General features: G+C 41.0%; 1 protein-coding gene across 2 annotated transcripts in view; it reads right to left on the bottom strand.

The window, feature by feature from the left end:
* Window positions 1–3918: 3918 nt before the first annotated feature.
* The window catches only part of BAG4 (BCL2 associated athanogene 4), a 37619-nt gene continuing 21320 nt past the window's right edge, over window positions 3919–20217 (bottom strand). For both annotated transcript variants that reach the window (XM_010385295.2, XM_010385294.2), the window contains 3 exons: window positions 9473–9727; window positions 8231–8485; window positions 3919–7189 (listed from right to left, as the gene is read on the bottom strand). In XM_010385295.2, coding sequence (XP_010383597.1) covers window positions 6704–7189; window positions 8231–8485; window positions 9473–9727 — 996 coding nt within the window. In that variant the 3' untranslated portion in view covers window positions 3919–6703. The remainder of the gene's footprint in view (window positions 7190–8230; window positions 8486–9472; window positions 9728–20217) is intronic.

Here is a 20217-nt window from a genome sequence, read left to right as displayed (position 1 = left end):
GTGTGTGTGTGTATGTGTGTGTATTTTGAGACGGACTCTCACTCTGTCACCAGGCTGGAGTACAGTGGTGCGATCTCAGCTCACTGCAGCCTCCGCCTCCCGGGTTCAAGGGATTCTCGTGCCTCAGCCTAAGTAGCTGGGATTACAGGCATGTGGCACCACACCCAGCTAATTTTTGTATTTTTAGTAGAGACAGGGTTTCATGTTGGCCAGGCTGGTCTTGAACCCCGACCTCATGATCTGCCCACCTCAGCCTCCCAAAGTGCTGGGATTACAGGCATGAGCCACTGCAACCAGCCAAGTTTGGTTTTTTTGTTTGTTTGTTTGTTTTGAGATAGAGTCTCGGTCTGTCACCCAGGCTGGAGTGCAGTGGTGCGATCTCGGCTCACTGCAAGCTCCACCTCCAGGGTTCACACCATTCTCCTGCCTCAGCCTCCCAAGTAGCTGGGACTACAGGTGTCCACCACCACACTTGGCTAATTTTTTGTATTTTTAGTAGAGATGGAGTTTCACCGTGTTAGCCAGGATGGTCTCGATCTCCTGACCTTGTGATCCGCCCACCTTGGCCTCCCAAAGTGCTGGGATTACAGGCATGAGCCATTGCACCCAGCCAAGTTTTTTTGTTTGTTTGTTTTTTGTTTTTAATGATAGAAGAGGCTGGGCATGGTGGCTCATGCCTATAATCCCAGCACTTTGGGAGGTGGATCACTTGAGGTCAGGAGTTCAAGATCAGCCTGGCCAACATGGTGGAACCACATCTCTACTAAAAATACAAAAAATTAGCTGATGTGGTGGTGGGTCCCCATAGTCCCAGCTACTCAGGAGTCCAAGGCAGGAGAATTTCTTGAACCTGGCAGGTGGAGGTTGCAGTGAGCTGAGATCACACAACTGCACTCCAGCCTGGGTGACAGAGTGAGAGTCTTTCTCAAAAAAAAAAAAAAAAAGAAAGAAAGAAGAAGGAAAAAAAGATGGAAGTAATGTAAAACACAATGTTTTAGAAGTTAGAAGAAAAAGTTTGCCAGGCATGGTAGCTCATGCCTGTAATCTTAGCACTTTGGGAAGCCAAGATAGGTGTTATCGCTTGAGCCCAGGAGCTCAAAACCAGCCTAGGCAACTTAGCAAAACCCTGTCTCTACAAAAAAATACAGAAAGAAGTAGTCAGTTTTGACGGTGTGCACCTGTATCCCAGTTACTCAGGAGGCTGAGGCAGGATGATCAATTGAACCAGGAAGGCAGAGGTTGCAGTGAGCAGAGATTGTGCCCCTGAACTCCAGCCTGGATGACAGAATGAGACCCTGTCACACAAAAAATAAAAATAAAAGAAGATAAAGTTGTATAAATCTACAAAGTACCACAAAAAGGCAAAACGTTTTTAAAAAAAACAGAAAACATAAAATTAAAGAACCAGTTTGAGGCCTACAGTCAAAATAGTAGTAATTCTAGAAAGTAAATATCAGGGAAGACTGGGATGGAGGAAAGAGGGAAATTAACAAACAAAAAATCAAACAATTTCATAGGACTTAATGGTATGAGTTTCCAGAATGAAATGGCCCCAGCAAAATGGATAAAAATGGCCCTACAACAAAGCTACTCTTAGGAAATTTCAGAACAGATGCCCACCCCCCTCAAAATTCTATAAGCTTCTAGATAAAAATATCAGGTTTTATACAAAGGATCTGGAATCAGAATGGCATATGCTTCTAAACAGCAATTCTGGAATCTACAAGACAATGTAACAATGCCTTTAAAATCCTTAAGATAATCATTTCCTAGAATTCTATACCCAGCCAAACTATCAATCCATTGGCTAGGTGGAACAGACATTTTCAAATATACAAGATCAAAATAAATTATTTCCTATGCACCCTTTTCCAGGAAGCACCTGGAGAATATGCTCCACCAAAATGAGGGAATAAACAAAAAGAGAAAGACATAGGATACGAAAAACAGAAAACCAAAAGAAGAGACAAAAATAATTCCCAGGATGACCCTATGTACTATGCCAGGAACGTACTAGTTTTCCAGTCAGAAGAGTTCAGGATAGACTTCTTCAGAAGTTTGAAATTGATAAAATATTTATTTTATATATATATATATATTTAAAAAATATATTTAAACATTTTAAAATATATATTTAAATTAATATGTAATATATAGTATTTTAAATTAATATATATTATATATATTAATGGCCAGGGTGATCTCCTGACCTCAAGTGATCTACCCACCTCAGCCACTCAAAGTGCTAGGATGACAGGCGTGAGCCACCGTGCCCTGCCAATATTAATAATTTTTAATCATTTTTTATTTATTTTAATTTTTAAATTTTCTTTTTAATAGAGACGAGGTCTCACTATGTTGCCCAGGTTGGTCTTGAACTCCTGGGCTCAAGCAATCCTCCCACCTTGGCCTCCCAAAGTGCTGGGCATACAGGCATAAGCCACCATGCCCAGCCTTGTCTGAGCATCTTGAGAGACTTAGACAACTGAGAGAAGGTAGATAAGCAAACAAAACAAATATGACAGATGATATAATTCCAGGGAAAACAAGTTGTTAGGAAAGGAAATCAGGTTACTATATAGCTAAACTCTGCTTAGCATTTACATAGTCAGGATAATGTACAATGAAACTACCAAATAAGTATATTGAGGCCAGGTGTGGTAGCTTGGGAGGCTAAGGAGGGAGGATCACTTGAGCCCAGCCAGGCATTTGAGACCAGTGTGGGTAACATGGCAAGACTTCATCTCTACAAAAAATTACAAAATTAGCCAGATGCGGTAATGCATGCCTCCCAGCTACTGGGGAGGCTGAGGCAGGAGGATCCCTTGGGCCCAGGAATTTCAGGCAATAGTGAGCTGACGGCGTGCCATTGCACTCCATCCTGGGTGACAGAGTAAGACCCTGTCTCCAAAAAAAAAATATATATATATATAGATATATATGGAGAGAGAGAGAGAGAGACAAAGACAGAGACGGAGACAGAGAGAGAAACCTGGCCGGGCACGGTGACTCACACCTGTAATTCCAGCACTTTGGGAGGCCAAGGTGGGCAGATCACGTGAGGTCAGGAGTTTGAGGCCAGCCTGGCCAACATGGTGAAACCCCGCCTCTACTAAAAATACAAAAATTAGCCAGGTGTGGTGGCACACGCCTGCAATTCCAGCTACTTGGGAGGCTGAGGCAGGAGAATGGCTTGAACCTGGGAGGTAGAGGTGCAGTGAGCCGAGATCGTGCCATTGCACTCCCACGTGGGTGACAGAGCAAGACTCCATCTGAAAAAAAACATAAAAACTCAATTGAAGCTGGTTGAGGTGGCCCATGCCTAAAGTCCCAGCTACCTGGGAGGCTGAGGCAGGAGGATCACTTGAGCGCAGGAGTTTAAGACCAGTAGAGCAAGACTCTGTCTCTAAAAACAAAATTTTTGATTAACAAAAGAAAAACTCAATTGAAAGTGGTTGCCTTTAGAGAAGGAAAAATGGGGGTGGGATCAGGAGAATGCTGCCTTTCATAGAACTGACTTTTTAAACTCATAAATTCTACAAATTGAGGTAAATGCCTCACTTTTTTTAAAAAAAGAAGTAAAAAAAAGTAAAGTTGTAAAAGAAAAGCTCCATCAATGATCCATCCCCCAAAAACTTTTTTCATGCCTATTTAATCTATCTTCTTCAAAATTTTTTTAACCTGCCTACCTTTAATGGTATTATTTACATTAACCAACTAAAGAACTGTTTTCAAAACCCCATTTGTAAAAGCATTTAAAAGAATTCTGCACCAACACTGTGGAGACACATATAATCCAACCCCCATATACTTCATTAGGGCTTATTTGTTTAAACATTTACATTGGCATTCATACTTGGAACAACAGAGGGTTATTATTTAAAAAAAAACAAAAAAAAAAAAACAAAAAAAACATAGTTGTGTTTATCATGCCAGGACTGGGTAACTTTATTCAAGACTTTGACAAAATGATCCCCAAGGTAATATAAATGTAGACACTTTAAAAAGTCCAGATGCGAAATTTCAAGAAAACTTTGAATTCAATCCAAAGTCAGTATTAAGTCAAAAGTTGAACCAGTTCTACAAATTATAAATACTATTTTCCTTCTTAAGTTCATATATTTTCTGAGATAGATTACCAACTTAGTTTTCTTTGATATTGGTATTTGGAATAATTTTAACATGATTTAACATTTTTAAGTTCTAAATCTATACTTATCCTGAATATCTTATTATAGTTAAAAATATAAATCCAGAAGTGACAACTCTTCCTTACAGAATAATTCCAATAATAAATGTAGAAGGATTGAGAGAAATAGAAAATCACCATTAGAACACCACAGTAGTAACTGCCACAAGCAAGATCTGCCAATGGATAGTAAAATGAGCAAAAGTTTAAGCAGAAACGGGACATTTGCATAGTCTCAGGGTATCTCCGCAAATATTCAATAATTACAAGGAAAACACAGTAAGTTTACAGTAGCAAATCCTAGCAGACACCACCTTAGCATAGTGATCAAGGTTAACAACACCGGAAATACATTACAACATCAGGTATCCCCTGTTATGATACACTGTCACAGACTGGAAGACAGGACTTAGACATGACAGCTAAATGCAAGGCTGGGTCTTGGAACAGTAAAAGGACATTAGTGAAAAGACTGAAATCTCTACTTTTTAAACTTTCTACTTTAGTTAGTATTATATCAAGGTTAATTTCTTAATTTTGACAAATGTTCTATTGTTATGTAAGATGTTAATATAAGGGCAAGGTGGGTGGTGGGCGCAGAGTATACAAGAACTCTACTATTTTTACAACTCCTCTGTAAGTCTAAAATTATCTCAAAAGCTTAAAAAATAACTGTTAGAAAACATACATGTGTATGTGCATAACGTACATATATATAAATCAAGACTTCATGGAAATTGGCATCTTGGGCACTCAGTAAAAGAGTAGTGTTCTCTTCTGAATTATTCATTGTCTTATTGGTAACTTAGCTTTAAGGTCCTCCCCCTTCTAAACTTTTAATCTCAAGTATAAATTTCCATTTTCATAGAAAAGCCTTTTTTAAACATTCCTATATTAGGCCAAAAATAAAATCCTAGAATAAAATTATCACCATATTATCTTATAAAATCACTCATCCCAACCATAAGACCCAGCCAGTATTTTTACTACATTTCTTCTCCTCATCTAATATGTTTGTATTGGTTTGGTTTAGTTTATGAGTGGAGACAGCTAATATATTTAGTATTTATTCATAGGCCTGACAGTCTAAGGGAAAAAAATTATCACTTGGGTATCTTATGAAGAAACAGCTGTTTTTCCAAGAACCAATATTGTGTACTCACCTCAGACATAAAAAGTTATTTACCAAGTCTCTTCTATCTAACAGCATAGAGCTACCCAATTAAGGCCAACAAAGACCCTTTCAATATCCTTTTCTTAAATTTGGCTATAAAATGACTGTTAATAATGGTAATACATGTCTTTTTATTAACAGGCAATTTTCTTATGCAATTTAGGGAAATAAACATAAAATCTACCTTTAAATGAAGAAAATAATAATTTCTCACTCTAACTATGGCTGATTCATTCCCTGAGCATGAATCCCCTTTTACCCTCATTGTTTTTAACTATAAACTGAGCTGAAATCTGCTCACAGGTGAAACTAATATTTTAGATGGCGAATAATATTACCAAGTAATCATATTTATTACTTTTTGTAGTCATTATTTCTACTCACTGTGGCATTTAATGTTTCATCTATATCTCTCTATCACAATGCCCTCTATAGAAGCAGCAATAGTGAAAACATAATTACACTTTGGGGAAAAAAAAAAAAAAACAGGTAATTTTTAAGTGGATCTTTATCTAAATACAATAAAAAAGCAATGAAGAAAAATGTCTGTAAAATTTTCATTTTATGTCAATGCCATTTCCAAATTCACCTTCTACTACTACCATGAACAGCAGAAGTGGTTTAAAAAATAAAAAATAAAAAACTCTAACCTAACGATCTATACAAAAAGGGAGACAATTTACTCACTACACATTGCAGTATATTCAAGTGGTGAAAAGATATAAATTCTTTCAGAACTGCCATACCATCTGGCTGTCAATATAGTCTCTTGAATAATTATATTAAACATATTACTACAAAATGTACCAAGAAGTAGAGAATAATGCTATATTTGTGAACTGCAAATAAAACAAAACAGAATTCCTAGAAGGCTAAAGTCTAAGCTATAATTACACATGAAGTGTATTTTGAAAGCAGTTACAATATACAAAAATGGGATAAGATATCCAGATGTTTAAAAAACACATCCTGTTTGTCTCAGATTATATCCAGTTTCATCTGGTAGGTTTCTGATAAGCCTGTTACGTGAAGTGTGTTTCCCTCCTGCTGATAAGAAGCAGCTTGCAGATATCCATAAATTTTTTAAGAAGGAGTGAGTCTACTTGGCAATATTGGTAACTCCATAGTTTCCTATTACATTCATTCGTCTGAAAACTGAAAACAACTCAAGACTAAAATATTCTTCCATTCCTTTTCCAGTTTTTCAAGTATAAAATCAAAGGAAAGTTGGAATGTATTGCTTCTTGTCACCAACAGGCATTTCAAAAGGAGGGTAATTAACCAAATCAAGTGTTCTTTGGTCAAGTTAGTAACAGGCTTCCACTTTGTTCTAAATCCTTTCATAATCCTTTTTTTTCTAATTTTTCCAATATGGCCTGAATCTTACAAACAGCCTCTTTTCTGGCCTGCCGTACAGAGTCCTGGCCCCCAGTTTCAACTGAATCCAGTTCCAAAAGTTCCTTGGTTAGCATTTCTTCCAGAAGCCAGTATGCTTTGTCTGTCTTTTTTCCTACAAATTCTTCTACTTCTTGTTCAAGATACTGGACCTTCTCCAGCACATGTATGATTTTTTTAATACTCGGAGGAGTACTTTCATCTGAAGGTACACGTTCTTCAGGAAGACTGCTACTTTGATCTTGATTGTTGGGATGGTTACTGGTTGCATTACCATACAGCTGAGGCTCAGCACTATACTGGACCTGGCAATCCAAAAGATCCGAATCATCATTGTTCACTGTCCCCGAGGATTCGTACTGATGGACACTGCAAGGAAAGTTGTGCCGGTTCATACTTTGCTCTGATTGGCTATAGGGGTATGAAGAATCCTTGGAGTGGAAGAGCGAAAAGAAGAAAAGAGCTGTTTCAATGGGAATCCATCAACATCAAATTTGTTAGCCCACATCTTTCACTTGACCAGAAAGGTACATGAAAAGATTCCCTAACAATAAAATTGGACCCTCTACTTAATCATTTGCAAAAAACACAGTCCTGAGAAGATAAAAGGGAGTGTGCCGCCGGGCGCGGTGGCTGAAGCCTGTAATCCCAGCACTTTGGGAGGCCAAGACGGGTGGATCACGAGGTCAGGAGATCGAGACCATCCTGGCTAACACGGTGAAACCCCCGTCTCTACTAAAAAAAAAATACAAAAAAGTAACCCGGCGACGCGGCAGGCGCCTGTAGTCCCAGCTACTCGGGAGGCTGAGGCAGGAGAATGGCGTAAACCCAGGAGGCGGAGCTTGCAGTGAGCTGAGATCCAGCCACTGCACTCCAGCCTGGGCGGCAGAGCGAGACTCCGTCTCAAAAAAAAAAAAAAGGGAGTGTGCCCTGTCAGACAAAAGGCACCGAATTTCTGAGTTATAATGGCTGGAACCTGCCTTGTGGCAGGTCCATCACCATGAGCACCTCATACTCCATCCTGTGACCTAACCAATAAGAATTAGTTTTTCCCCTAAAAGGTTAAAAACCTCAAGCAAGATCTTGAAAAGGAAGACAGCCACAGTGATAATGTTCAAGTCTGTGGTTTAAATACAAGCTCATACTGCAGATACTTCACATTGGTTTTGTCTTCTGTTCATAGATTATTTGAAATAGTAAAATGCAGTCTTTGCATTTAACATTTAGAATTACAACAAACAGAAAATGTGTATCTTTCTGTCTTTTAACAAAAACGATGTGAATCTAAGTCTTCTCTAAATATAAAGTTTATTTTAAAAAAAAAGGAAACCAAGCTGAGGTAAAGCTATAAATAGTCACCAACTTTTTGCAATTAGTCCCCATTTAACACAAACCAATACAGAAACTATATAAACCACGTTATGTTCTCTTAATTACACACACATGAAAGGAACAACGTTTAGGTCTCCTACCTTGGGCTGCTGGAGTGGGGGTGAAGGGGGTGACTGGGGAGAGCCACTGCTAGGCCATGGTGAAGTACTTTCAGTCATGTAGAGATTGCCAGGTGGTGCTGAGGGCGCTGACGAAGGCCATGGATAACGGCCACCCATTCCATAAGCACCAGGAGAAGCCCACGCATCCTCTTGTGGTCGTACAGTTGGTCCTGATTGTGGAACACTACGATTACCATCTCCATAAGAATAATGGGGCAGGGTCATTCCAGGGTTCTAGATTGAGAGGAAGAAATATACTAGTCATTGTTAAAAACATAATAAAAATATTCTACTACAGGCAGATTCTGAGATGCTTCCTCTCTTCTTAAAAGAGTATACATTCACTGCTACTGGACTAAACTGTAGTAACTCTAATCAGCTGCAGTAATTTCTCCAAGCCTCAAAAAGTTGGTTCCAAAGATACCAGGGGTAGATTTAATGACAATAAAACTCAGAAGGAATAAGGCCTAAAAATTCAATGGATGAAGCCCAAGTCTGTCCCATAGACACTATAAACAAATGGACTCATATGCTATAAGGAAGCACAAATAAAGACATGTTAGAACTCCTCTTGAAGTGAACAGAGAAATAAACATAGTTATTCACAGAATATTAAAAAATATGAAACTAACAGGGTGCTAAAAAAAGGCTAAGATTTGCCTGGCGCGGTGGCTCATGGCTGTAATCCCAGCACTTTGGGAGGCTGAGGTGGGCAGATCACAAGGTCAGGAGATCAAGACCATCCTGGCCAACATGGTGAAACCCTATCTCTACTAAAAATACAAAAATTAGCTGGGCGTGGTGGCGTGTGCTTGTAATCCCAGCTACTTGGGAGGCTGAGGCAGGAGAATCTCTTGAACCCAGGAGGTGGAGGTTGTAGTGAGCCGAGATCATGCCACTGCACTCCAGCCTGGCGATAGAGCAAGACTCCGTCCCAAAATTTAAAAAAAAGGCTAAGATAGGGAAACTTTCAAGCAGCAAATCTCTAAGATTACTTTCAGTATAAAAATGTATGATTATGAGATTATGACATCTAGGGTACCTTCAGCCAAAGTCCATATACTGCAATAGCTGCTTCAGATAAGAAAGGCATCAATATAAAAGACTTCCCAATCTAGAAGTGTCTTATTAAATCAGCACTAGTATGAACAGATGCCCTTCCACTGTTTACAAGAGGCAGAGACTTTGAATTCATTTTTTTCCCAACAAAAAACAACTCACCTGTGAAGCCGGATATCCTGGAACCTGCCCCCTAAGAGGGGGTGCTTCAGTCTGACAGTCCTGCTGGGGATAGATCCAACGAGAGACTGGAGTTGGGCTGTTGCCAGATGAACGGTAAGTACTTGGAACTTCTGTGGAGTAACTGGTCTGAGTATAACCAGGTGCATAATAAGCCCCTGAGTATGAGGCAGTATTTGCCCCAGGGCCTGGGGGGTATGTTGGACCATATGCTCCATTTGTATAAGAATTCAAACTCTGAAAAAAAGCAAGTTGAGAGAAAAAAAGATGAATTAGTAGAAGAGCTAAAATGCCCTAACTTAATGCCTAAACTTGAAAACTTTGAGAAGATGTTAATCACAAATGCAGGCCAGGCACAATGGCTCACGCCTGTAATCCCAGCACTTTAAGAGGCCAAAGTGGGAGAATTATTTGAGGTCAGGAGTTTCAGACCAGCCTGGGCAACATAGTGAGACCCTGTTTCTTTTTTTTTTTTTTCTTTTTTTTTTTTTTTGAGACGGAGTCTCGCTCTGTCGCCCGGGCTGGAGTGCAGTGGCCGGTTCTCAGCTCACTGCAAGCTCCGCCTCCCGGGTTTATGCCATTCTCCTGCCTCAGCCTCCGAGTAGCTGGGACTACAGGAGCCCGCCGCCACGGCCGGCTAGTTTTTTGTATTTTTTAGTAGAGACGGGGTTTCACCGTGTTAGCGAGGATGTGAGACCCTGTTTCTACAAAAATAAAATAAAATAATTAGAGACCCTGTTTCTACAAAAATAAAATAAAATAATTAGCCAGGCATTGCCGGGCACGGTGGCTGAAGCCTGTAATCCCAGCACTTTGGGAGGCCGAGGTGGGTGGATCACCTGAGGTCAGGAGTTCTAGACCAGCCTGGCCAAAATGGTGAAACCCCATCTCTACATCTATAAAAATTAGCCGGGCGTGGTGGCAGGTGTCTGTAATCCCAGCTACTCGGGGGGCCGAGGCAGGAGAACCGCTTGAACCCGGGAGGCAGAGGTTGCAGTGAGCCAAGATTGCTCCACTGCACTCCAGCCTGGGGGACAAGAGTGAGACTTCGTCTCCAAAAAAAATAAAATTAGCCAGGCATCATGGCGCACATCTGTAGTCCCAGCTACTCAGGAGGCTGAGGTGAGAGGATTGCTTGAGCCCAGGAGGTCAAGGCTGCAGTGAGTCATGGTTGTACCACTGCACTCCAGCCTAGGCAACAGAGTGAGACTCTGTCTCAAAAAGTATATGAAAACAAAAAAATTATTTAAAAGACTATAGAGACAGATCTAGCTCTGCCATAGGCTTTGTATTTAACCTCCCCTAACTTCAGTTTCTCCATCAGGAAAATGAAGATCATAAATGTATCTTTGAGGATTACTGTCAAAATTAAATAAGATGACATATATAAAAGGTTTAGCATAGTGTCTGGCACATAGTGTGCTCAGTAAATGGTAATTATTTGCATTATCACTGTTGTTAGTATTATCATGGCTGGGTCACGACATGAACCCAGACCTGACTCCAAAGTCCAGTTCTTTGTATTATACTATCACTCTGCATCCCAAACGATACCAACGACAAACTCCTCACATATTGCTCACTGTAGTTTTAAATAACCTATTCAGACTCTTATCCACACCCAGAATCCTCAGTTTAATAATCCAAATGAGATTCAAGCTAGGCAGGCATGCTGGCTCATGCCTGTAATCCCAGCACTTTGAAAGGCTGAGAAGGGAGGATCACTTTTTCTTTTTTTGAGACGGAGTCTCACTCTGTCGCCAGGCTGGAGTGCAGTGGTGAGATCTCAGCTTACTGCAACCTTCACCCCCCAGATTAAAGTGATTCTCCTGCCTTGGCCTCCCCAGTAGCTGGGATTACAGGCGTGCTGTAATTTTTGTACTTGCAGTAGAGACGCGGTTTCACCATCTTGGCCAGGCTGGTCTTAAACTCCTGACCTCATATCCACCTGCCTCAGCCTCCCAAAGTGCTGGGATTACAGGCATGAGCCACCGCGCCTGGCCTAGAAGGGAGGATCACTCCTGAGTTACAGACCAGCCTCAGGAACATAGTCAAACCCCATCTATTTAAAAAAAAAAAAAAAAAAAGTAATTTTTAAAAAAAGATTCAGGCTTAATGCTAAATTTAAATGATCACCTCAATGTTTTCTATTAATTTCTACTTTACCCTTTAGAAACAGTGAAAACACAGAATCAAGTTCTCCTATTCTCATCTCTATCTCTAAGACTATATAATCTTTCCCACTTCAGGTACGATGATACCCATGACCAAAGAATTCCACGCAGGATGAGGTGTAATAAACAGTCTGCAATGCATTCCCTGAGCAGAAGACCATGAACCACCACTTTGTTAAAACTACTAAGAGGCTGTTAAGGTCTTTGGGCATAAACAAAGAACTCCTTAATACATCACACACACAACTGGAGACTTAATAAAACATTATGTGACTTTTTGTACTGTTGTTCAACTTCTAGAAATCCTAAGGAAATGATTCAACTAGAGAAAAAGTTACAGGCATGAAGTTCTTCATCGCAGTATTATTTACAATCACATAAAACTGTAAACTACCTAAATGTCCTATAATAATGGAATCTTTAAGTAGATTAAAGACTATTCATTGAAAAAACTGTATTCAGCCGGGCGCGGTGGCTCAAGCCTGTAATCCCAGCACTTTGGGAGGCGAGACGGGCGGATCACGAGGTCAGGAGATCGAGACCATCCTGGCTAACACGGTGAAACCCCGTCTCTACTAAAAAATACAAAAAAAAACTAGCTGGGCGAGGCAGCGGGCGCCTGTAGTCCCAGCTACTCGGGAGGCTGAGGCAGGAGAATGGCGTAAACCCGGGAGGCGGAGCTTGCAGTGAGCTGAGATCCGGCCACTGCACTCCAGCGCGGGCGACAGAGCGAGACTCCGTCTCAAAAAAAAAAAAAAAAAAAAAGAAAAAGAAAAAACTGTATTCAGTCTTCAAATTTTACTGTTATGGCCAGGCGCAGGGATTCAAGTTTATAAAAATCCCAGCATTTTGGGAAGCCAAGGTGGGAGGATTGCTTGAGCCCAGGAGTCTGAGACCAGCCTGGGCAAACAGCAAGACCTCATCTCTACAAAAAAAAAAAAAAATTAGCTGGGTGTATAGTCCTTAGCTACATGGGAGGCTGAGGCAGGAGGATTGTTTGAGTCTTGGAGTTCAATGTTACAGTGAGCTATAATCAAGTCACTGTTCTCTAGCCTGGATGACAGTAAGACCCTGTCTTCAACTAGCTAACTAAATATTTTACTGTTAGAATTGACCAGATATTTAATGATATTAAATAATTATTTTTAAGGTTTTTTTTTTCCTTTTAAGTTTTAATAATGACATTGTGGTTATGTTTTAAAAACTTCCTTATATTTTAAAGAAACATACTTAGGTATTTATAAGTGATAAAATGATATCTGAAATTGCTTCAAAATACTCCAAGGAAATACTCCAGAATAAATACAAGATGGCCATGTACTGATACCCACTGAAACCAATAGATAGGTTCATGTTAGTTTAGTGTGCTATTCTCATTGCTTTTATGTGCTTTTGTTGTTTATTTTTTTTTCTTCTTCCCTTCTCACAGGTGTTGGTTTTGTTTTTTTTGTTGTTGTTTTTCTTTAAATAGAAATGAGGTCACGCTATGTTGCCAGGCTAGTCCCAAACTTTTGGGCTGAAGTGATTCTGGCACCTCAGCCTCCCAAAGTACTGGGATTATACCACGCCCAGCCATTACTTTTTTTTTCTCCCCAAGACACCCAGGGTAGAATGCAGTGGCACAATCACGACTTACTACAGCCTCAAACTCCTGGGCTCAAGCAGTCCTCTCACCTTAGCATCCTAAGTAGCTGGGACCACAGGCATGCACCACCATGACTGGCTAATTTTTGTATTTTTTGTAGAGACAGGGTTTGGCCATGTTGCCCAGGCTTATCTGGAACCCCTAGGCTCAAGCAATCCACTCGCCTCAGCTTCCCAAAGTGCTGGGATTACAGGTGTGAGCCACCACACCTGGCCAGCCATTACTTTTGAGGCTTGAAAATTTCCTTGATTCCTGGAATTACTTCCTGGTTTTGAGATGTCTTCACGAGTTCATAGCTTCTTTTCCCAAATAACCACTGTCCTGACAGATCACGAAGCTGTCACATGCATGTTTACAAAAGAACACAGAGGCCGGGCGCGGTGGCTCAAGCCTGTAATCCCAGCACTTTGGGAGGCCGAGACGGGCGGATCACAAGGTCGGGAGATCGAGACCATCCTGGCTAACCCGGTGAAATCCCGTCTCTACTAAAAAATACAAAAAACTAGCCGGGCGAGGTGGCGGGTGCCTATAGTCCCAGCTACTCGGGAGGCTGAGGCAGGAGAATGGCGTAAACCCGGGAGGCGGAGCTTGCAGTGAGCTGACATCTGGCCCCTGCACTCCAGCCTGGGCGACAGAGCGAGACTCCGTCTCAAAAAAAAAAAAAAAAAAAAAAGAACACAGAATCAGAAGATTATATAACAGTCTTGCAGTTGCTAAAGATGTTTGCTAAGGATGAGCTAAAGATCCTATTTCAGAAACATGGCAAAGTTTTTAAGTCTTCATCTGAAAAGCAACTTGTGTGAAAGTTGCCAACGCCAAGATGGAGTCACCTACATCCGACCCAAAATGGATGGGGGAGGTCATGAAGGAGGGGATCTCATGCACACATGTCTGCAATAAGTATTATCACAAGGACTTTTTTTTTTTGAGACAGGGTCTCACTCTGTCACCCAGGCTAGAGTACAGTGGTACCATCGTAGCTCACTGCAGCCTAGATCTCCCAAGCTCAAGTTATCCTCCTGCCTCAGTCTCCCGAGTAGCTAGGACTATAGGTGTGAGCCACTGCACCCAGCCTATCACAGGGCTTTCTAAAAACTCACAAGAAATCCCTGTAGATAAATGTATAATCCCCATGTGATGTTTCAACAGAAAATACACATGTGCTCACCTCAAAAAGGTGTATGTCTAGACACCTTTGGGTTCTTTTAAATCCAACAACTTGTATGTTGTATCTAAAAACACTTGCACATTATTACTGTTGCTTTTAAAAAGTTACTACTAAATTATAAGTTAATCTTTTTTGAACCTACATATTAATGTAATAAATACTTTTACCTAAGGGGGAAAATGTCATGAGAAAAAGCAATCTTTATCAGTAAGATCAATCAGTGAAATCTGAAAAATTAACATCAACTTATAATTCATGACTTTGAGGAGTTTTGTCTCCCTCTTACATTAACTATAAAACTACACATGCTACTCTCCAAACTGATCTATGATGCAATCTCAATGAAAATCTCAGCTGCCTGGCCAGTTGCAGTGGCTCACGCCTGTAATCCCAGCACTTTGGGAGACCAAGGCGGGCGGATCACCTGAAGTCCGGAGTTCGAGACCAGCCTGACCAACATGGAGAAACCCCGTCTGTACTAAAAATACAAAATTAGACAGGCATGGTGGTGCATACCTGTAATCCCAGCTACTCCAGAGGCTGAGGCAGGAGAATGGCTTGAACCTGGGAGGCACAGGTTGCTGTGAGCCGAGATCGTGCCATTGCACTCCAGCCTGGGCAACAAGAGTAAAACTCCGTCTCACAAAATAAAAAGAAAAAAAAAAAGAAAAAGAAAATCTCAGCTGCCTTTTTTGCATAAGTTGAAAAGCTGATCCTAAAATTCATATGAAAATTTAAGTGACTCAGAATAGCCAAAACCGTATGGAAGAAGACAAAGAAAAAAGATAGAGTCCATCTCTTTGGAGAGACTCACACTTACTGATTTCAAATTTTACTTCAGAGTCACAGTAATCAAAACAGTTTGGTATTGGCTTAAGGATAGACATATAGATTAATGGGGCAGAATTGAGACTCTGGAAATAAACCCTTACATGTATGATTTTTAAGAAGGGTACCAAGGCTGGGCACGGTGGCTCATGCCTGTAATTCCAGCACTTTGGGAGGCCAAGGCGAGTGGATCACTAGAGGTCAGGCGATCCAGATCAGCCTGTGCAACATGATAAAACCCCGTCTCTACTAACAATACAAAAAAATTAGCCCGGCATGGTAGCAGGTGCCTGTAATCCTAGCCACTCGGGAGGCTGAGGCAAGAATCACTTGAACCCGGGAGGCAGAGGTTTCAGTGAGCGGAGATGCGCCACTACACTCCATCTTGGGTGGCAGAGCAAGACTCTGTCTCAAAAAAAAAAAAAAAAAAAGGGTACCAAGATAATTCAGTGGAGAAAGCATAGTCTTTCAACAGATGATACTGATCCACAACTATCCACACGTAAAGCAGTGAACTTGGGCCTTATTTTGCACCATATTGCAAAAATTAACTCAAAATGAATCATAGACTAAATGTGAGAGCTAAAACTATAAAAAATTTTAAGAAAGAGGGCCGGGCGCTGGGCCTGTAATGCCAGCACTTTGGGAGGCTGAGGCAGGTGGATCACGAGGTCAGGAGATCAAGACCATCCTCGCTAACATGGTGAAACCCTGTACTAAATATACAAAAAATTAGCCGGGCATGGTGGTGGGCGCCTGTAGTCCCAGCTACACAGGAGGCTGAGGCAGGAGAATCACTTTAACGCGGGAGGTAGAGCTTGCAGTGAGTTGAGACTGTGCCACTGCACTCCAGCCTGGGTGACAGAGCGAGACACCACCTCAAAAAAAAAAAAAAGAAAGAAAGAAAGAAAGAAAGAAAGAAATCACAGGAGTAAATCTTTATGATCTTTGGTTAAAGTCTTCTTAGATAAGACATCAAAAGCAGGAGCAACAAAAGATAGAAAAATTGCACTTCATCAAAATTAAAAGCTTTTGTGCTTCAAAGGACACCATCAAGAGTGTGAAAAGCCAACCCAAAGAATGGAAGAAACTATTTACAAATCATATACAGTCATGCACTGCATAACGATGTTTCAGTCAGCAGTGGACTGCATACATAACAGTGGTTCCACAGGATTATAATGGAGCCGAATAACTGTATTGCCTAGTAACAGTGTAGCTGTCATATGTGATAGCACAATGCATTACTCACCTGTTTATGGTGATGCTGGTGTAAACAAACTTGCTGTGTGCCAGTTGTATATAAGTATAACACATACAATTATATGTAATACATAATAATTGACGACGATAATTGACTGTGTTACTGGTTTATGTATTTACTACACACTACACTTGTTACCATTTTCTTAGCGTGTACTTCTTCTACTTGTACATTTTTTAAAGGTTAACCGTAAAACAGCCAGAAGGAGGTCCTTCGGGAGGTATTCCAGAACCAGGCATTATCATAAGAGATGACAGTTCCCATTTGTCTTACTGCCCCAAGATGAGGAGGTAAAAGAGAGTGATACTGATGATCCTGACCCTAGGTTGCCCTATGCTAATGTATGTTTGTGTCTTCCTTTTTAACAAAAACAGTTTTAAAAAAACAAAAACAGCCAGGTGTGGTGGCTCACGCCTTTAATCCCAGCACTTTGGGAGGCCAAGGAGGGTAGATCACGAGGTCAGGAAATTGAGACCATCCTGGCTAACATGGTGACACCCCATCTCTACTGAAAATACCAAAACTTAGCCAGGTGTGGTGGCACGCGCCTGTAGTCCCAGCTACTCGGGAGGCTGAGGCAGGAGAATTGCTTGAACCTGGGAGGCGGAGGTTGCAGTAAGCCAAGATCGCGCCACTGCACTGCAGCCTGGGCAACAGAGTGAGACTCCGTCTCAAAAACAAACACAAAAACAAAAACAAAAAAAACTTAAAAACAGGAAAAAGCTTAATAGAATAAGGATATAAAGAAAGAAAACTTTTTTTTTTTTTGAGACGTCTGTCACCCAGGTTGGAGTGCAGTGGCGTGATCTCAGCTCATTGCAAGCTCTGCCTCCTGGATTCAGGCCATTCTCCTGCCTCAGCCTCCTGAGTAGCTGGGACTACAGGCACCTGCCACCTCACCCAGCTAATTTTTTGTATTTTTAGCAGAGACGGATTTCACTGTATTAGCCAGTATGGTCTCGATTTCCTGACCTTGTGATCTGCCCACCTTGGCCTCCCCCAAAGAGCTGGAATTACAGGCGTGAGCTACCGCGCCCAGCCCCAAGGAAACATTTTTGTACTGCTGTACAGTATGTTTGTATTTTAAGCTAAGTATTACTATAAAAGAGTCAAAGCTTTTTAAAATTTAAAAGTTTATAAGGCCCGGTGCAGTGGCTCACTCAGGTCTGTAATCCTGGCACTCTGGGGGGCTGAGGTGGACAGATCACCTGAGGTCAGGAGTTCGAGACCAGTCTGGCCAACATGATGAAACCCTGCCTCTACTAAAAATACAAAAATTAGCCAGGTGTGGTGGCACACGCCTGTAGTCCCAGCTACTAGGGAGGCTGAGGTGGGAGGATCACTTGAATCCAGGAGGTGGAGGTTGCAGTGAACCAAGATCACGCCACTGCACTCGAGTCTGGGGGACAGAGTGAGACCCTGCCTCAAAAAAATAACTTAAAATAAAATAAAGTTTATAAAGTAAAATGTTAACAGTATTTATTGAAGAAAGAAAAGTATTGTTATACAAATTTATGGTAAATTAAAGGTACAATGTTTAAAAAGCCTACAATAGTGTACAGTAATATCCTAGACCTTCACATTCACTCACCACTTACTCACTGACTCACCCAGAACAACTTCCAGTCCTGCAAGTTCCATTCATGGCAAGTGCCCCGTACAGGTGTAATATTTTGTTATCTTTTATATGTATTTTTACTGTATCTTTTCTATGTTTAGATGTGTTTAGACACACCAATACTTACCATGGTGCTACAGGTGCTTATAGTATTCAGTACACTAACATGCTATACAGGTTTGCAGCCTAGAAGCCATAGGGTATACCATATAGCCTAGGTATATAGTAGTAAGCTGTACCATCTAGGCTTGTGAAAGTACACTCTGTTTGCACAATGACAAAATCACCTCTTGATGCATTTCTCAGAAAAATCCCCATTATTAAGCAATGCATGACTATATTTGATAAGAAACCTCTATCTAGAATATATAAAGAATGCTGAAAACTCAACAATAAAAAGACAACCCAATTTTAAAATGGTCAAAGAATCTTTTCTTTTTTTTGAGACAGAGTCTTGCTCTGTCACCCAGACTGGAGTGCAATGGTGTGATCTCATCTCAGCTCACTGTAACCTCCGCCTCCTGGGTTCAAGCAATGCTCCTGCCTCAGCTTCCCAAGTAGCTGGGATTATAAGTACCTGCCACCATGCCCAGCTAATTTTTGTATTTTTATTAGTGAAGGGGTTTCACCATGTTGCCCAGGCTGGTCTCAAACTCCAGACCTCAAGTGATCTGCCCACCTTAGCCTCCCAAAGTGCTGGGATTACAGGTGTGAGCCACCACACCAGGCCCAAAGAATCTGAATAGACATTTCTCCAAATAAGATATACAAATGGCTAATAAGCACATGAAAAAATGCTCAAATCATTAATCATCAGAGAACTGCAAATCAAAACCACAATGAAATACCACTTTGCACCCACTAAGATGGCTATAATAATTTCTTTTTTTTTGAGACGGAGTCTTGCTGTGTCACCCAGGCCGCAGTGCAGTGGCACAATCTCAGCTCACTGCAAGCTCCGCCTTCTGGGTTCATGCCATTCTCCTGCCTCAGCCTCCCAAGTAGCTGGGACTACAGGTGCCCGCCACCACGCCCAGCTAATTTTTTGTATTTTCAGTAGAGACGGGGTTTCACCATGTTAGCCAGGATGGTCTCGATCTCCTGACCTCGTAATCTGCCCGCCTTGGCCTCCCAAAGTGCTGGGATTACAGGCGTGAGCCACCATGCCCGGCCTATAATAATTTTTTTTAAAGGAAAATAAGTATTGGTAAGGATGTGGAGAAATCAGAGCCCTCATACATTGCTGATGGGAATATAAAATGGTGTAATCCCTTTGGAAAACCATTTGCCAGTTCCTCAAATTGATAAATATAGGGTTACTCTATGACCAAGCAATTCCATTTCTAGGTATAGACCCAAGATAACTAAAAACATATTTCCACAAAAAAACTTGTACATGAAGGCTGTAGCAGCATCATTTATAATAGACAAAAAGAAAGACAACCCAAATATCTATCAATTGATGAAATTTGGTATATCCTGACAACATGGAGAAGGCTGAAAACATTACATAGTGACAGAAACCAGAAACAAAAGGCCACATACTGTATGATTCCATACAAAATGTCTGGTTAGAAAATTCCTGAGAGATAAAAAGTAGATTACAGGTTGCCACAAGCTGAGGGGAGGGAAGTAATGACATTTTAAGTGCAGGGTTTCTATTCGGGGTGATGACAGTGTTCCAGAATTAGACAGTGATGATGGGTAAACTTTGTGAATATACTAAAAACCAACTGCATTGTACACTTTGAAGGGTGGATTTTGTAGTATGTGGCCAAACCACAACTATGTAACATTCAGCAATAACAATGTCTACTTCTCAATTTCAGTCACAGGGATGAGGCTGACACAAGTAAAATGAAAGTTTGTGGTAAGTACTAACATGATCTTTATTTTACATTCCATTATCTCTGATCAGCCTCATCCTGAAGTTCATATATACATGATCATTATAGGCTAGGCACACAGGCTTACACCTGTAATCCCAGCGCTTTGAGAGGCCAATTTGAGAGGGTAGCTTGAGGCTAGGG

This window comes from Rhinopithecus roxellana, chromosome 9, assembly GCF_007565055.1.
Source record: "Rhinopithecus roxellana isolate Shanxi Qingling chromosome 9, ASM756505v1, whole genome shotgun sequence".
NCBI classification, from domain to species: domain Eukaryota; kingdom Metazoa; phylum Chordata; class Mammalia; order Primates; family Cercopithecidae; genus Rhinopithecus; species Rhinopithecus roxellana.
The sequence above is the reverse complement of the archived record's forward strand: the minus strand, read 5'-3'. Positions and strand labels throughout refer to the sequence as shown.